Source organism: Callorhinus ursinus, unplaced genomic scaffold (assembly GCF_003265705.2).
Source record: "Callorhinus ursinus isolate GAN/ISIS: 27379988/994484 unplaced genomic scaffold, GSC_fseal_2.0 scaffold4, whole genome shotgun sequence".
In the NCBI taxonomy this organism is placed as follows: domain Eukaryota; kingdom Metazoa; phylum Chordata; class Mammalia; order Carnivora; family Otariidae; genus Callorhinus; species Callorhinus ursinus.
This window is the reverse complement of record NW_027397066.1, coordinates 157129372-157148299: the sequence shown is the minus strand read 5'-3', so window position 1 is coordinate 157148299 and position 18928 is coordinate 157129372. Positions and strand designations below refer to the sequence as shown.

The window sequence follows — 18928 nt, the reverse complement described above, 5'->3', positions numbered from 1 at the left end:
GGAACTCTTTCCTTAGATTTCAAGCTACTATTTGCCTTGTTACCTCAACTAACTAATGGTCTGATATATGACTTTAAATTCTCTGGCTTTTTCTTTTTGTCAGGGTAGAAGTGACATTCTTTCCAACTTTATACATCTTAGCCAGAAATAAAATTTCTCCGAATTTTAAATCTATGTCTATGGAAATTAAAAGTCCTCCCCATATTATTCTAAAGGGTAGGAACAATGTGGAATGGAATGGTTATATCTCATAGTCATCTCCATTTTCTCCTGTTTCTTTTTATTGACTGATTGGTTGATAAGGGTTTTTGTAAGTTTATTCATGACTTGGGTCTAATCCTATTTTTCCAATAATTCTTTCAGGTTTTGTAACCATCTTTTCTCCTATCAAGGTTTTTAGGCATTTTTTCCAGTTTTATTGAGAAATAATGGACATACACTGCTGTATAGTAGATGACATACAGCATAATGGTTTGATTTACATAAATTGTGAAATGATTACCACAGTAGGTTCAGCTAACATCTATCTTCTCAAATAGATACAACGAAAAGAAAAACCCGAAAGAATAAAGGAAAAAAAACTTCTTGCGTTGAGAACGCGAAGTGTCTACTCTTTTAAAAACTTTCCTATCCATGCGGCAGTGTTAGGGGCAGTCATACGTCTCTAGTACTTATTTATCTTATCACTGGAAGTTTGTACCTTTTCACCCCCTTCCTCCAATTTCCCCTCTCTCTACACCCCACCTGTGGTAACCACAAGTCTAATAACTTTTCCTATGAATTTTTTTTGTTTTTTAAAAATTCCGTATGTAAGTGAGATCATATAGTGTTTGTCTTTCTCTGTCTGCCTTATTTCACTTGGGGTAATACCCTCTAGGGTAATCTATATTATCAAAAATGGTAGGATAGCCTTGATTTTTTATGGCCGAAAAATATTCCACTGTATGTATCTACTATAACTTCTTCCATTCATCCATTAATGGACACCTAGACTGTTTTCATGTTTTTAGTATATAATAATGCTTATATAAACATAGGAGTGCAGATATCTTTTTGAATTAGTGCTTTTTGTTTCCTTTGATATGTTCCCAGAAGTGGAATTGCTGGATCATATAATAGTTATTTTTTAAATTTTTGAGGATCTTCCATACTGTTTTCCACATAGTGGCTATACCAGTTTACAATCCCACCAACAGTGCACAAACATTCACTTTTCTCTACATCCATAGCAGCGTTTGTTGTCTCTTGTCTTTTTGGTGATGGCCATTCTAACAAGCATGAGGTGATATCTCATTGTGATTTTAATTCACATTATCCCAATGACTAGTGATGTTGAAAATCTTTTCATGCACTTGTTGGCCTTTCATGTATCTTTTTTGAAGAAATGTCTATTCAGTTACTTTGCCCATTTTTGAATTAGATATTTGTTTTTATGAATTAATGAGTTGTTTATGTGTGCCAGATAGCAACCCCTTATCAGATATATGGCTTGTAAATATATTTTCCCATTCCATAAGTTGTCTTTTCACCTTTTTACTGGTTTCTTTTGCTGTGCAGAAGCCTTTTAGTTTGATGCAGTCCCACTGGACTGCTTCTTATTTTATTGCTTGTGCTTTAGGCATCATATCCAAACAATCATTACCAAGGCCCATGTCAAGGAGCTTTACTGCTATATTTTCTTCTAGGATTTTCATGGTAAAACTCAATTTAAGTCTTTAATCCATTTTGAGTTAATTTTTGTGAGTCGTATAAGTTAGGGGTCCAGTTTCATTCATTGTGAATACACAATTGACACAGTGCCATTTATTGAAGAGACTATGCTTTCTATTGAGTATTCTTGAGTTCCTAGTCAAATATTAGTTGACTGTAAGGGGCACCTGGGTGGCTCAATCAGTTGAGCTTCTGACTCTTGGCTTCAGCTCAGGTCATGATTTCAGGGTCATGGGACTGAGCCCCACATGGGGCTCCACATTCAGCGGGGAGTCTACTTCCCCTCTCCTTCTCCCCTCCCCCCACTCACACACTCTCTCTCTCTCTCTAAAATAAATAAGTGAATTTTTAAAAGATATTAGTTGACTGTATATGCTTGAGTTTATTTCTGGGCTCTGGATTCTGTTCCATTGAACTATTTGTCTCTTTATATGCCAGTACCATACTCTTTTGATGACTTTAGATTTATATAAGTATAACTTAAGATCAGGAAGTGTGATGCTCCCGCTTTCTTTGTCTTTATCAGGATTTCTTTGACTATTTGAGGTGTTTTGTGGTTCCATATAAGCTTTAGGAGTGCTTTTTCTACTTCTGTAAAAAATGTCATTAGAATCTTGATAAGGATTGCATTGAATATATAAATGGCTTTCAAAAAATAAAATAAATGGCTTTCAGTAGTATTGATATTTTAACAATATTAATTCTTCCAATCTATGAACACAGGACAGCTTTGCATTTATTTATGTCTTCGATTTCTCTTATCAACTTATCATTTTTAGCATAGATATCTTTCACCTCCTTAGTTAAATTTATTCCTTAATATTTTATTGTTTTTGATGTTCATGTATATGGGATCAATCTCTTTATTTCTTTTTCAAAATTTTCTTTGTTATTGTACAGAAATGCATGTTTGCATGTTAATTTTACATCCTCTGACTTTACTGAATTCATTGATTAGATCTAACAATTGTTGGTTGTCTTTAGGATTTTCTATATTTAAAATCATGGCTGCAAATAGAGGCAATTTTACTGGTTCCTTACCAATTCTGATACCTTTAATTTCTTTTTCTTGTCTGATTGTTCTAGCTAGGAGTTCCAGTACTATGTGGAATAGGGAGGGGTGGTAACAGTGGACACTCGTGTTCTTTTTTTTCTTTTTCTTTTTTTTTTTTTTTTAGAGAGAGAGATTGAATACATGCAAGCTGGGAAGTGGGCAGAGAGAGAGAGGAAGAGAATCTTAAGCAGGCTCGATGCCCAGTACAGAGCCCAACACAGGGCTTGATATCAACCCTGAGATCATGACCTGAGCCAAAATCAAGAGTTGGATGCCCCTGTTCTTAATCTTAGAGGAAAAGTTTTCAACCTTTCACCATGATGTTAGCTGTGGATTTGTCGTAACTGGCCTTGATTATGTTGAGATATGTTCTTTCTATGCCTAATTTGTTAAGAGTTTTTTTCATAACAAATGAAATGAATTTTGTCAATTTGAGATATGATTCTTATGATTCATTGCTTTCATTCTATTAATGTAATGTGTCACATTCATTGGTTTGCTTATGCTGAATGAGCCTCACATCCCAGGGATTAATTCCACTAGATCATGTGAATGATTCTTTTAACCTGCTGCTGAAATCAGTTTGGTAGTATTTTATGGAGAATTTTTCATTTATACTCATCAAGGGTATTAGCCTGCAGTATTCTTTTCTACTAATATCATTTTCTGGCTTTGGTGTCAGGGTAATGCTGGCCTTGTAAAATGAGATTGGGAGTGTTTCCTCCTCGTTGAGTTTTTTGGAAAAGTTTGAGAATGATTGACATTAATTATTTAAATGTTTGGTATAATTCACCAGTAAAGCTATCTGGTCCTGGACTTTTCTTCATTAGGATATTGAGGATATTGTTGATCACTGATACAATCTCCTTACTAGTAATTGGTCTATTCAGAGTTACTACTTGATTTGATCTTGGTAAGTAGTTTAATTCCAAGAATTTTTGCATTTCTTCTAGGCATCAGGTTTTGTCATATAGGTGTTCGTAGCAGCCTCTTATCCTTTGAATTTCTGTGGTGTCCATTGTAATGCCTCTTTTTTCATTTATAATTTTGTTGATTTTAGTCCTTTATCTTTTTTCTTAGTCTTAGCTAGGGTGTGTCCATTTTCTTCATCTTTTTAAAGAACCAACTCTTAATTTGGTTAATCTTTTCCAATGTTTTTCTCTTCTCTACTTCATGTATTTCTCCTATAATTTTTATTATTTCCTTTCTTTGGCTAAGTTTGGGCTCTGTTGTTGTTGTTGTAGATATAGTTCCTCAAGGTATAGAGTTAGGTTGTTCATCTAGGATCTTTCTTACTTCTTAATGTAGGCAATTATGATAACGAACTTTCTTTTCTCTTAGAACAGTTTTCCTGCATCCCATAAGTTCTTCATCCCAAAATGTTTTCATTTTCATTTGTCTTAAGGTCTTTTATTTCCCCTTTAATTTCTTCTTTGATCCATTGATTGTTCAAGAGAGTGTTGTTTAGTTTCCATGTGTTCATGAATTTTCCAGTTTTCCTCTTGTTATTGGTTTCTAGTTCCATGCCATTATTTTCAGAAAAGATACTTGGTATGATTTTTCATGATTTTTGAATTTGCTTACACTTGTTTTAAATGTTAACATATGGCCTACTCTAAAAAAAATTCTATGTACGTATAAGAATATGTATTCTGGTATTATTGGATACAATGTTCCGTATACATCTGTTAGGTCCTTTAGGACTAGGGTATTGTTCAGATGCACTGTTTACTTATTGATTCTCTATCTGGACGATCTATCCATTGTCCAGTGTAGAGCATTAAGTTTTTTTTTTTAATTTTTCCTTTTGATTCTCTTAGTTTTTGCTTTGTATATTTAGGTTTTCCAATATTGAGCACATAAATATTTACAGCTATGTCTTCTTGAAGTGTTGACTCTTTTATCATTATGTAATGGCCTTTGTCTCTTTTTACCATTTTTAGTTTAAAATCTACTTTGATATATGTATGATTACCTTTGCTTTTGGGGGAGGCTATCATTTGCTTGAAATGTCTTTTTCCATCCCTTCACTTTCAGTCTATGTGTGTCGTTAGGGCTAACGTGTCTTTTGTATGTTGTATATTGTTGGATTTTGCTTTTTTAATCCCTTCAGCCACCCTATGTCTTTTGATTGGAGAATTTAATTTGCCCATATTTAAAGTAATTATTGATAAGTAAAGACTTACTCTTGCCATTTTGTGAATTGTTTTCTGGTTACTTTGTAGATCCATTGTTCCCTATTTCTTATCCTACTGTTCGTTTTTGTATTTTGGTGTCTTTGGTATTGGTATGCTTTGGCTTCTTTATTGTATTCTTTCATCTAATTACCAGAAAATTTTCCCTTGAGGTTATCATGAGGTTTACATAAAATATCAAACTTATCAGATCCTAATTTAAACTGATAACAATTTAACTTTAATAAAATTCATATACTTTACACTTCTTTTTATCCTCCTTACCTTTTACATTATTGCTGTTACAATTTACATTTTTTAATATTTTGTAACTAATAACATTGTACCTATTGTATTTATGGGTTTTTTTGCTATGTTCATTTTTTTGACTTTTAAATTAGAGTTGTGAGTTATACACCATCATTACCAAATTGCAGAATCTAATGATGACTATATATTTACCATTACAAGTGAGATTTATGTTATCATTTTGTGTTTTTTATGATATTAACAAGCATTTTTTACGTCTACTCAAAGAACTCCCTTTAGCATTTCTTCTAAGGCAGGTCTGGTGGTAATGAACTCCCTTCCTCAACTTTTGGTTGTTCAAGAAAGTCTTTATCTCTCCTCCATTTCTGAAGGACACCTTTACCAGCCATTGTATTCTTGGTTGACAGTTTCTTTGATACTACATTATCTCCTTGCCTTAAAATTTTCTGTTGAGAAATCTGTCCATAGTCATATGGGAGCTCCCTTATATGTAATACCTCTCTTTTTTCTGTTGCTCTTAAAATTCTTTCATCTTTGACTTTTGATGATTTAATTATAATGTATCTTAATGTAGCTCTATTTGGTTTAATCTATTTGTCTTTCAGGCTTCATGGATCTAGATGTCTATTTCTCTCCCCAGGTTCAGGAAGTTTTCAGCCATTATTGTTTTAAATATACTTTTTATCCCTTTCTTTTTCTCTTCTCCTTCTAGAATTCTCATGGAATCTCTATATTGTGTCTCATAATTCCAGTAGATTTTCTTCACTCTTTTTCATTCTTTTTTTCATTTTGCACCTTTCACTGGGTAATGTCTACTGTCTAATTCTTTCTTCCACATAGTCAAACTTCTCATTTTGTTCATGCATTATTTTCCTAATTTTATTTAGTTGTCTGTGTGTGTCTTCTTGTAGTCCACTAAACTTCCTTAGAGGAGTATTCAAAATTGTGTCCCTGACAGTTTATAGATCTCTGTTTCTTTATGGTCAGTCATTGGAGCTTTATCAGTTTCTTTTGGTGGAGTCAGATTTACCCAATTTTTCACGATCTTTGATTCCTTATATTGGTATCTGCACATTCAGGTAACAGGGAGCCTCTTCCAGATGTATAGATTTTCTTTGGCAGAGACAGTTCTTTATCAGTCAGCTCAGTTTGGGTTTCTGTGTGTGTTTGCAGATAATGTCTTTGGGAAGACTGGGCTTGCTACTATGGTCTATTTTTGGATGAGACAACTGTTTAAGCTCTGAGGATGGAGATGCAGGCTAAGAACAGTTGTATAGCCCTGCAGGCTTGGTTCCCCTGCTAAGTGAGGATGCAGGATGGACTCCTCAGTTGCCTGAATTTTTTGGTCAGGCTTACTAGATGGTTGGGACTGGGTATTATATTCAATAATAGATGGGACTATAAATTAGCTTCCCTGGACAAAGCCATGTGACTATACAGCTCATTGTTGGGGGGCCCAAGGCAGGCCATAATATGCATGGAGTTCCCTGATCAGACAAGGGCACCAGTTTTGTTCTACAGAGGAATTCAAGGGCTGTGCTCTCTGTCCAAGCGTCATTTGTATATAATGCTGTTGAATGGGCTACACAGCTTCCCATGTGCTCTGGTTAGGCTGCCTGGTTAGGCAGACTGAAGACTATATTCAGTGATGAGCAGGATTATGAATTAGATTCCCTGCCCTCATGCAGTGGGAGAAGCAGCTCTAAAACTGGAATATATCTTTGTTGTCTTGTCTTAAGCTGAAATGCCCCGCAAGGTCCCCAGCCAAACAACACCACTGGCTTTGCTCTGCAGACTGTGGGCTATGTCTGCTTTTCTCTTGTGCCTTTCTTGAGTTTTCTGGGCTGCACAGTTTTCAGGTGTCTTACCAACCTTCAGTCAGATGGGACAAAAAGGCACTCTTCACAGGGGGTGGGGTATGTCTCATCTCCCTTGCCTGGGTGGCTACTCCAGGCAACTCTCAATTTCCCAAAAAAGCTCTCCAGTTAGAAGGTGCCAGAAGCTACCCTCAGCCTTGGCTAAAAATTAATCCTCCTGCCTGTGTGTAGCTCAGGAAGTCTTTACACCTGGTATTGGTTTCTCCCACTATCTGAGAGTAGATTATTCCTGTTAAATCTTTCATAGGCCAAAATAGCATAAAGCTAAGAAGCAATTACTATTAATTTATATGGGAATGTTTTTGAGCTAAAAAACAACTTCTCTTAGGCTTTTCTGGTACCTTAGGACACATCTTGCTAATCAATGCACAAAATAAATTGAGATAAAGCACTGATGCTCACAGACATATTTCAAAGCTATGGTGGCTTGATGCTGAGATTCTGAGTGTGGTCCCTGGAGAAAGAGCTCAGCAGTGCCACCTACCTGAGGTGTGTGCTGCCTCTACAATGGCTCACCACAAAACAAACTTTGAGCATTAGTTTTGCTTTTTGCCCTTTCTCATAAAAGCAAAAATCCCCTTCAGATTTCTTTTGTTCAGTGAAAACAGATTTTAATGTAGGTCTTCTGTGAAAGTAAAATAGCATAACATAAACTCAAAAATCAATTGGCTTTTTTCTGAGAGTAATCAGCTCTATCCACCCACCTCTTGGCTCAAGCCATCATTGGTTCACACAGCTTTCAGGAATGTCACTAGCTCTTCTGGTCAGATGGAACCAGAAGACTCTCCCCATAGTGGGTGGGGCTGTGTCTCAGTTCTCTTGCCTGGGCTACTCTCAATTTCCCAGTCTTCAATCAGAAAGGGCCAGGAGCTACTCTTGGCTTTGTGTGGAATTAATCCCCCTGCCTGTGTGTAGCATGGAAGGGCTCATGCCTGGTACTGGCTTTGCTCTGAGGGTGATCTGCTTTGCTCCTCTGCCTCTCAGCTCAAGCTCCTCTTGTCCTGTTTCTTATATTTCGCAATTGTCTTTATCACTACCCTAACACTGATACAAATATAAGACTCAGTCTTTCTCTGGGTTCCCATCACCAAAGTAAACATAAATACAAAACTGGTGCATATTACTGAACTTTTACTAAAGATTTTCAGTTTAGATTGGGAAGTCATACTGATCCTTTATCCTCCACAGTGCCCATACTCATTATTTTACTTCATCCTCTCTCATTTATTTTCATAATGCCTTTAACCCCTTTATCTCAGAAATTTCACAGTTTTTTTCTCTACTATGAAGAGTGAATCAACTCTTCACAATCTCCCAAATATGTATATCCAAACCCATCCAAGCATTCTATAGATGCAGCATGGTTTTATTTTATAGGCTATGTTCTCGCTAGAAGAGAATGCCTTCATAGAATGACAAATGATAACTATTGTTTCCATTTGTACTTTCTCCAGTTTTATGAACCTAAAGCCTACCCATGAATTATAGAGACTCCAATGAGACCAGGTTAAAAAAAAAATTCTTGTTCTGTGGGACCTGACTCATAAGGTTTATTCCACAATAAGGTCAGGGTCAAAAGGAATGGACATTACAGGCTCCAGTATGGATTTGAGATCATGATTTGACTAAAAGTCTAACTTCATGATTGTTTAAAGGAAGCCTAGTTCTCAGGCTTATGTCTCAAAAATCCTCGTATAATATTTGCTTCAACTCTGTCTTCTTTTGTGCTGGCATCAAAGTGTCTACCAAGTTAGTGTTTACAAAAGCAAATGGGAATGAGGTAAAAAGGCTTATGAGCTATAGCTGTTGGTGCCTGTTTTGAACTATCTCCAAAAAGATTTCTCAGACAACAAAGTAGTTCCAAAAAATCAAACAAAATATGGCAGCTAAGCTGGTTTTTGGTTTTTGAAAACCATTATCAACATTCTATTCTGCCATAGAACCAACTAATGACTTAAATAGAGAAATAAATAAAGAACAGTCATCCCTCTGTGTGCCACTATTAGTAAATTCACATCTTCAGGTCAGTTATAATCTCAGAGCTTTACTAAATTATTTATGCTAGACACATCTTGAGTCCAGTGTCTGTAAGGTTTATCATATTCAAAGGTAATCAGGTCTTTTTTTTTTTTTCGTTGTTTTTTTGTTGGTCATGGCAATTCACCCAGTATTCTGGGCAATTTATACTACATTCTGTTTCAATATAACCATTTGTAAAATAAGGCCTACACTTTTTGTTTATGTACCTCACATGTTAAAATTACTTTATTTTATTGTAGAGGAATATAGTAATGATGAAGAATCCTTCTGTAACTTGACTCTATGAAAATTTATTTCTCCTTTGACAGATTTATAAAACCTTGGACATTCATGTGACATTGGTTGGCCTTGAAATGTGGACAAATGGAGATAAAATAGACATAGATTCAAATATAGAAAATACCTTATTGCATTTTTCAACTTGGCAAGAAATAATCCTGAAAAAAAGGAATAATTTTGATCATGTTCTATTACTCAGGTATGTAAGTGCTCTATTTTCCTGCATATTTTAGGTGGATTATAAAAAAGAAAAGAAAACAAAACAAATGAACAGCAACAAAATACTTTTTAAAACAGTTGACTTTTGCATAATACACAGTGACAAAATGTTATGTCTAGCTATACATAAAATTTCCAAATGAAATTTTTAATAATCTTTCTTTCTAATATTGATTAATACTAGAAAGCAAACATATGATATATTTACATTTCTGGTCAGGGTTGAAAATGTCATCAGATAAGTAATGTACTTTTAGAATCAATTTACTTATCAGCATCCAGCCGTAACTCCCTTAATTCTTACATGCTATGCCATTCCAAAACTCCCCCAAAACCCACCTTTCTGGGAAAACACCTCATTCTCTGGAAATTTTCCCTCAATAAAGTATCTCTATCCAAAGAATAGCACTTCAAGAGCATCTCCTCTACTATTCATAATGGTGGATAACTATTCTGCTGCAGCTTTAATATTCCTAAGTAAATAAAGTTTGGGATTTATCTACAATATTAGGTCATTCCTAAGAAAGCGGGGCCATTTTTTATCATTTTTGTGATTCAAAATAACTACCACACAACTCAGCCTATTAGGAAATGATAAATAATTGTGGAGCTGAACTGACTTTAACCTTGTGTTAACCATAGTCCTCTTATCCTAATTAAAGTATGAAAGCACAACTTTGGAGCAATGGAGTCTTTTAGCAGGTTTTCTGGTGCCCTTAAGGCTACTGTATAACAATGGTACCCACTTTACCTACTTCATCTTCCTATAATAGCAGTGTTTCTCCTAAGGTCTGCAAACACATCCTACAAATGTACTTCCTAACATTATCTAAATGTTCTTTCAATTTGAACTTGGAACTGTGAACCTTTCAAAGCCTATAGTTGGAGATCCGGTCCAGCTCTTTGGCAGATTGATGAGAGTGAACCACATCTCTAAAGTAATATCATTTCTCATTTTCATAACTGGGATGGCCCACAATTATCTCCAGGGGATTGTTGTACCTGACTTGGACTCAGATATTCATGCACTAGTATGCACCAAAATTATAGAGGTTAAAGTAAAATATCACCATAACCTTCATTGTGCACAAGATTAGCCTCTTTGCCTATTTCTTGGACATTTTTTAAAATACTTAATAAATTAGTCTAGAAATATTACATGGCTATAAGCAAAAAACTTTTTACTTTCATGAATGTCTTTTATTCTGAGCAGTAGCTTCTCACAACAATAGTATGTCTGCAAATAAGGAAATGAGAAAAGTGCTCCTAAATATCAATTGGACATCATATTTGGGACTTCTTATGTGTTGACTTTCTTGTATGTCTTCTCATCTATATTCAGATAGCACTAGAAGTGGTAAGACAATATATATGGCATTTTCATGTTGTGATTTTTGTTTTTAAGTAACCATGAGCAAATTCAGAATCCAGATTGTGCTTGCTCTGATGTTTCATCTCCATAAGTGGTATTCTTCCAAGAGCTCCAGAGTCTAGGAAGACCAAAATTCTAAATTCCTCCAAGATACATAGCCAAACACTGAGACAAAAATGTAGGACATTTCAATAGTAAAGAAAGAAATAGAGCATATCTTCCTTTTTTTCTTTTTTTTTTATTATTATGTTATGTTAATCACCATACATTACATCATTAGTTTTTGATGTAGTGTTCCATGATTCATTGTTTGTGTGTAACACCCAGTGCTCCATGCAGAACATGTCCTCCTTAATACTCATCACCAGGCTAACCCATCCTCCCACCCCTCTCCCCTCTAGAACCTTCAGTTTGTTTTTCAAAGTTCATTGTCTCTCATGGTTCATCTTCCCTCCCCTCCCATTTCCCCTTCTTCATTCTTCCCCTCCTGCTATCTTTTTCTTCTTCTTTTTTTTTTAACATATAATGTAATATTTGTTTCAGAGGTACAGGTCTGTGATTCGACAGTCTTGCACAGTTCACATTGGGGAGAGCGTATCTTCTTGATTAAAAAAGCTGAAGACTGAAAGGGGTCATGTAGCCTGACCGCGTTTCTCATATTTGAATCTTCTTAATATATTGCAAATGTGGTCTTCCAGCTGGATGAGGGAACAGAAAGAAGGGAAATTGAGGACAAAGCAGAAGCTGACACCCCACAACCTCCCCATGGGATATATGTGACATTCCTCAGGCACTCCTGGCTGCCCTAAAGGGAAAACAAATAGTTAACTTATAGAGATCACAATCCTAGAAGACATGAGTCTCCCTCAGTTTACAAATGTCTTAGCAATCTACAAGAACAAAGCATTCCTATCCATCAATAACTTAACTTCCAGAAGGAAATGTAGATACAATTAAATGCCCTTATAACCTGCAGCCCATTGACAGATAATTGAAGCAGCCAGAGTGTAATGTTCCTCCAGGAAGTTCCCAACTATCTTAATGTTAATGCCTTATTAGAGGGGTAAACAACCTTAACTTGACAATGGCAAGACCTCCAGTATCTTGTGAGTCTGATTTAGCATATGAAAGTTCTTTCAGAAACCTCCTTTTGTTCTTACCTCCCCCAGCCCCATAGTGTATAATCAGTCACCACTCACAACCCCGGGGCAGCAGAACTTTCTGCCCACGGGTCCTGTCCCTGTGCTTTAATAAACCACCATTTTGCACCAAAGACATCTCAAGAATTCTTTCTTAATCCTTGGCTCTGGACTCCACCCCATTGAAACTCATCTATATCCCAAGACCCCATCAAGCTCATGATCGCTCTTTAAAGTGGTCTAACTCTTAAATGTTCTTGAAAACATGTCACGTCTGGATTTCCTTCATATACACATCTACATCTGTCTTTTTAGGTAATCCAGGAATAGTTCACACGACAACTCTTTTAAATGTTTGATTATAGTTATCTAATCCTCTAGGAGTTTCTATGGTTGATTAAAATTTTCTAAAAATTTTCACCATAGCTAATAAATTAATCATGATATTGAGTCTATTTACTTATGTTGTATTTTTCCCTCCAAACACTTTTTAACTTAAGTTTTTGGTCTTTTAAGTGGTTTTATCCAAAGCTGAGTGTAGAGTAAGCCATGTAAAATTAGACTCTCACCTTATTATTTTTTTGAAAGTACTTTTCTTAGGATTTCAACTTTAGATCTTACTGATATTTTCAATACCTCTAATATACCACAAATTTTAAATGAGCTTAATAACAAACTAAGATCATCCTCAATTCTAAAACTCCACCAAAAAAGGCACTTTTATGTGCAAACGCACTAGCATTGTGAGGATTCACTGTAATTCAATCTTTGTGTTAATTAAACCACTGCCTCAGACTGAAGAGTGTATTTGCATCTTGTTTATAGTGGGAAGTGGCTCTACACACATGCACAAGGAACTTCTTATTCAGAGGGTATATGCCGGCCTTATTATTCCTCCAGTGTTGTTAAGGTAGGCTGTGTTTTATTTGTTATATAACTTAATCACAAAGTTTGAATTTAATTTTTATAAATTTTCTGTGTCCTATTGAAAGGAATGAGGGGCACCTGGGTGGCTCAGTTGGTTCAGGATCCAACTCTTGATCTCAGCTCAGGTCTTGATCTCAGGGTTATGAGTTCAAGCCCCATGTTGGGCTCTGCTCTGGGGGTGGAGCCTAGAAAGAAAGAAAGAAAGAAAAAAAGGGTAAGAGGCCATGTATTGAATTCTGTCATATATTCCCACCAAGATATGTCATGATTAAACTGTATGTTTCCTTTATTATATAGAAAAATAAATGTTTTATAAAAACTACATACATACAGAGATTACAAAAGCTTTTTTGCATATTATATATAGTTATTTATAAGGACAGGTAAATCACACAAAACTTGATGGCTGAGTTAACAAGGGAAGATAATTGTTCTTGTGCTGAAAATAGAGTGCATAAACCATTTAAAATATATCAAGACAACCTTGAAATTCATTTTCAGAAAAAGTAAGATGTTCAAAATGCTGACTTATCTATTTTATCTGGTATTTTTCCGAAGTCACTAAGCTTCTAGTAGATGCTGTCCAAGTAGTCTTATCTAAGTCTTATTAAGACCTTGGGGCATTTGCCTTCAGCTCAGGTCATGATCCCAGGGTCCTGGGATGGAGCTCTGCATCCTCTCCCTTCTCAGCAGGAAGCCAGCTTCTCCCTCTCCCACTCCCCTGCTTGTGTTCCCTCTCTTGCTCTCTCTCTCTCTGTCAAATAAATAAATAAAATCTTAAAAAAAAAAGGCCTTGAAATTAAAAACTTGTACATGATCTATTTATTACATGGTTCTTTTTATGATTATGCCTTTGATTATGGTATTTTAATAGCACAAATTTTGCATAGTAGAGTCCATATAATCTAATATAGGCTGTCACCACTCCAATTATGACATTACCGTCCATCCAGAACACATTTTAAACTTCAAATGAGTAAGATGAAATAATCAAATTAGGCGAATTTTACCTTTACAGTAACCTGATATCCCACCCCTTTTTGGAAATTAAGTTTTTTATACTTAATATAGAGATTAAAACGTGAAATAGAGCTACCACCAGAGGGAACAATCAACTCTGCCTTGGATTTCAAATCACTGAACTTCTGGTTTTCTTCATAGTAGAAATTTCCTCCTCATGATCACATACCACTGTTGTGCAGTGTGAGACTGTACTCTGAAAAGATGAACCTCGCATATTTTTTATTTTTGCCACCTTTGAATATCTCGTATATAAAATGTTTATTGTATTGTGTAGGACATTAGTTTATAATTTTTAGCTATCTGTAAGAATGAGTTTATAGAAATCCAACAATGACTATTACTGTGCCACAAAAAAGAATTTCAAAATGTTAGTTAAGACACTCAAAAGGTCATTTGTCTAACCTCATTACAGAATTAAAGGAACTGAGGGCAAGACAGGGAGGTAACAAAGTTCATGGCCTCTCAAATAAGTACTAGTTAACCAGAAGCTAGAAACCAGGTCTCAACCAATAGTTCTAAACACTATGTCTTAGAGTGCATTATCTTATAGAAATTTCTAATGCACATCTTTTCTTGGCCTCAGGACCTTTTGCCTGACCTAAATGTAGTTGCAAGCAGAATTGCACATCAGCTGGGGCATAACCTTGGAATGAAGCATGATGATTACCCGTGTAGCTGTAATTTTGAGAAATGTGTGATGGATCGTGGTGGAAGGTAATATTCAAACAATGTAGAGAAGACATTTAAATATTTTGGGTGTGGCTCTTGGTTAGAACTCCATATTGTAAAGATATATTGTTATTATGTGAACATTTTCCTAATATATTCCATAAGGTCTATAACGAAACCAGCCATAATAGACTGTTGCCCTTTGGGGCTAAATCTCATCAGTTGGTAGTGTCTGTCCTAGTGACATGGTGAGAGAAATTCTAAAACTCCATCTGAACATAGAGCAAAAATATACAATGATTAATTAGTAAATTATACTAAGGTGCCAAGGAGAGGAATACACTCTATGTGCCTTGTTTTATCATCTTCGCTATAAACTCTAATTTCCTCCTTCAACTCTTTACTCAAATGTCATTCTCAGCCAGGCTTTCCCCAGCCACCTTATCTAATTTTTCAATCCTTTCTCCTCATATACATACTATGGCATTATCCATCCCTTTCTTCTTTTTTTTTTTTCCATTCTTAGTATTAATCACTATCTAATATAGTCTATGCATTACCTACTTAAGCTTGCTTATTATTTTATTCTTCCAACAAAGTATAAACTTCATGAGGTCAGAAGGTTTTGTCTGCTTTCTTCACTGTTTTATCACACTGTCTAGAAAAGTCCGTTACATACTAAGTACTCTATAAATAGTTACAGAATGAATGAATGTCCTATATCCCCCCACCATGCTGTGAATCACCTGCAGCCAGCTCCTAAACTTTACACATTTTTGAACTCCTTCACAGAGAGTACATGGTGCATTTCATATAAGGAAAGTGTTTATAATGATGATCAGTGCTTCTATATATTGATTAAATGAGGTAAAGTAGTGAAAGCACCCAAGTACAGTGACTGGCATAGAGTAAGAACTAAGTAACTGATATCTAATTTTATATCATTATCTACACAATTAGTAGTATTTTTCAGGGCCCCACCATTCCAAAGTAATGTTTTTAAGCCTCTAAAAGTCTATCTATCTCCATCATGTGTCAATAATGTCAACGGAGTCAAAATAAAGACAGAAGGAGGTCTTTTTAATCTTTGAACTTTTCAGAAGGATAGTGCCTACCTAGGATGTGTAAGATATTACTAAATAAATCATTTGTTTCAACAATGTTTATAAAGAACTACTTTGTGCCAGGCATTGTACTAATTAGTACTTATTTAAAAAAAAAATACAGTCCCTGCATTGAGAAGCTTGTAATCTTGCATAAATGATAAACAAATATATAGATTATGTCAAGAGGAACAAATAAAAAATGATCTAGAAGCAGCAAGCATGTTCAGTCTAAACTGTGGGCTTCAGGAAGGACTTTCTGGATGATACATAGTCAGAGTATGTTCACAAGAATATCATGTGTTGGTTGTTTCAATAAGACATTTTCTATAATAAAAGCCCACTTGCTACTCTCCTATTAACAGTAAAGTAGGAGAAGTAAATGGACTTCTGGAGTTCATCATTTATATTTATTCTTTCTAAATCCTTCATTAAAGTTTCATAGCTATTCTACCACTATGCATTGATAAAATTAATCTTTATTTTTAACTCATTTGAACTCTAGCATTCCTGCACTAAAATTCAGTAAATGCAACAGAATTCAGTATCTGCAACACCTGAAGGATTATAATCCAACATGCATGTTCAATATTCCATTTTCTGATAAATTAAGTAATTACCCATATTGTGGAAACAAGAAGTTGGATGAAGGAGAAGAGTGTGATTGTGGCCCCATTCAGGTATTTGCAAATAATGTCTTTAAATTACAAAGTTTAGGGGCACCTGGGTGGCTCAGTTGGTTAAGCAACTGCCTTCAGCTCAGGTCATGATCCCGGAGTCCTGGGATAGAGTCCTACATTGAGCTCCCAGCTCAGCAGAGAGCCTGCTTCTCCCTCTAACCCTCTCCCCTCTCATGCTGTTTCTCTCTCTCACTCACTCTCTAATAAATAAATAAATAAAATCTTTAAAAAAAATTAAAAAAATAAATTACAAAGTTTATACTCTACTAGAACCTAGGCAGGGAGTTAACCATTAATCAACCATGATATTCCTTATAAAGTTTTAAATAATGTGTTTTTTTTGTCTCATTTCAAAACAAGTCATTGGTGTAGCCTCATTGCAAGGCATCTTACCAAGTCATGAATTATGTATAATGATCTTGCTGGAGACCCACTGTATCATATTTGCCTGGTTTGTATAGTAATTGGCTCTTCTTGTAAGAAAGGCCGGTAGGTGCTTTTAAGTCTGATCTCATGCACAGTAGGAATTTGTCCTCAGAGTTAGTCAATTGAGCTTTACTCAGGGCCTTATGAGGCTGGTCTCTATCCCAGCTGGACAGTTCATATTATTAGAAAACTCTGTCTTAATTGAGCAGAACCCTTTTAACCGTCCAAGTATTTATTGGAGCCTTGGTCTCAGGAACATTTAGAATATGCTTTTAAGACAAATTTTAATCTGCTTTCCTCCAACATAGAAGCTATTTCTGTTAAGAGCTTATCATATAGGTATGAGTTCTAGACAATTAGTTCTTAAATTATCGTGTGTATATACATCACCTGGGGATGTTGTTAAAATGTGGATTCTGATTCTGTAGGCCTGAAGTGAGGCTGAGATCCTTATTCCCAGCAACCTGCAAGATTATGTTGATACTGCTGGTCTGAAGACCACATATGTAGTATGTACACTGTAGACACTAGAAAATTCAAAACAAATCTAATAGTTAGTGAATCAGAGACTCCATGATCAGAGTGGGGACAGTGATATGTAAAGAGTTTGCAACATCTAGTTTTCAAATGTCTCAGATTAAATGTAAAGAGGCTTTTTTTTTTAAAAGATTTTATTTATTTATTTGACAGAGAGAGAGACAGAGAGAGAGGGAACACAAGCAGGGGGAGTGAGAGAGGGAGAAGCAGGCTTCCTGCGGAGCAGGGAGCCCAATGTGGGGCTCGATCCCAGGACCGATGGCCTGAGCCAAAGGCAGACACTTATGACTGAGCCACCCAGGCACCCTGTAAAGAGGCTCTTAACTTTGGAAATTGAGGCTTTTGCCTAGGCACATTCTTTAGAACGGTTCTACAGTTTCATTCTAACACAAGAAGTACCTTACATTACATTTTTCAGACAATTTCTTTTGCAATTTTAATTTTGTTAGAGCAGATAAGGCCTATGTGTCCATCCTGCTGTTATTATTTAATGATTCATTAAAGAACAACAAAGTTCAGCTTGAAATACTCAGCATCTTGAGGAAAATGTAAAATTAGATCTTCAGAAGTTCTATTATCTCATATTAAACCTTTAGTATAGAGAAGTAGCAGGACCCTTCCAAAGAATGGAAGTCATCAGGAAAATGGAATGTCAGAAACTTTGGACCTTGTAAGCTGCTGATGAAAATTCATTAGTTTGGAGTACTGAACAGCTAATTGGGAAGAAAACAAAATAGGGGCACCTGGGTGGCTTAGTCAGTTAAGCCTCCAACTCTTAATTTCGACTCAGATCATGAACTCAGGGTCCTGGGATCTAGCCCTGCACTGGGCTTGGTGCTGAGCAGGGAGTGTGCTTGAGATTCTCTCCCTCTCCCTCTGCCCCTCCCCCTGTTCATATGCGCAAGTGCTTTCACTCTCTCTCTCTCTCAAATAAATAAATAAATCTTAAAAAAAAAAAGTAAAACTTCCAAAGACCAGTTACAAGCAGTCATCTTCATATATATGTCATAGCCAAGGATCATGCATTTGGATTTAACTCTGAAAGACAAGTACTGATAAATTACTCAGAATAACTTATTAAACAAGACCTTAACTACAAACCACTTACTGATTTTTAATTTTTTATTATTGCCAGGAGTGCACTAATCCTTGCTGTGATGCAAACAAATGTGTCTTGAGGCCAGGATTTACTTGTGCAGAAGGAGAATGCTGCGAATCTTGTCAGGTAAGGACCTGTGCTAGAACTAGGTTCTCTGTTTTCAGTTTATTAAGTATACATAGGATGACAGAATTGGCTGTCCACTGAATGACCCTACACTACTAATCCCAGATTAGGGTTAGGCTTGCTTGTCCCCAATAAAGCCTCTTCTGGGTTGTTCTGACTTCTAAGCCCTGGGCAATGCTATGGCCTGGGGAGTGGAGAAGTAGG

General features: G+C 35.8%; 1 protein-coding gene across 1 annotated transcript in view; it reads left to right on the top strand.

The window, feature by feature from the left end:
- The window catches only part of ADAM7 (ADAM metallopeptidase domain 7), a 95838-nt gene that overhangs the window by 54139 nt on the left and 22771 nt on the right, over positions 1 to 18928 (top strand). The window contains exons 9-13 of the mRNA XM_073891244.1: positions 9434 to 9603; positions 12960 to 13044; positions 14668 to 14798; positions 16362 to 16536; positions 18635 to 18724. Coding sequence (XP_073747345.1) covers positions 9434 to 9603; positions 12960 to 13044; positions 14668 to 14798; positions 16362 to 16536; positions 18635 to 18724 — 651 coding nt within the window. The remainder of the gene's footprint in view (positions 1 to 9433; positions 9604 to 12959; positions 13045 to 14667; positions 14799 to 16361; positions 16537 to 18634; positions 18725 to 18928) is intronic.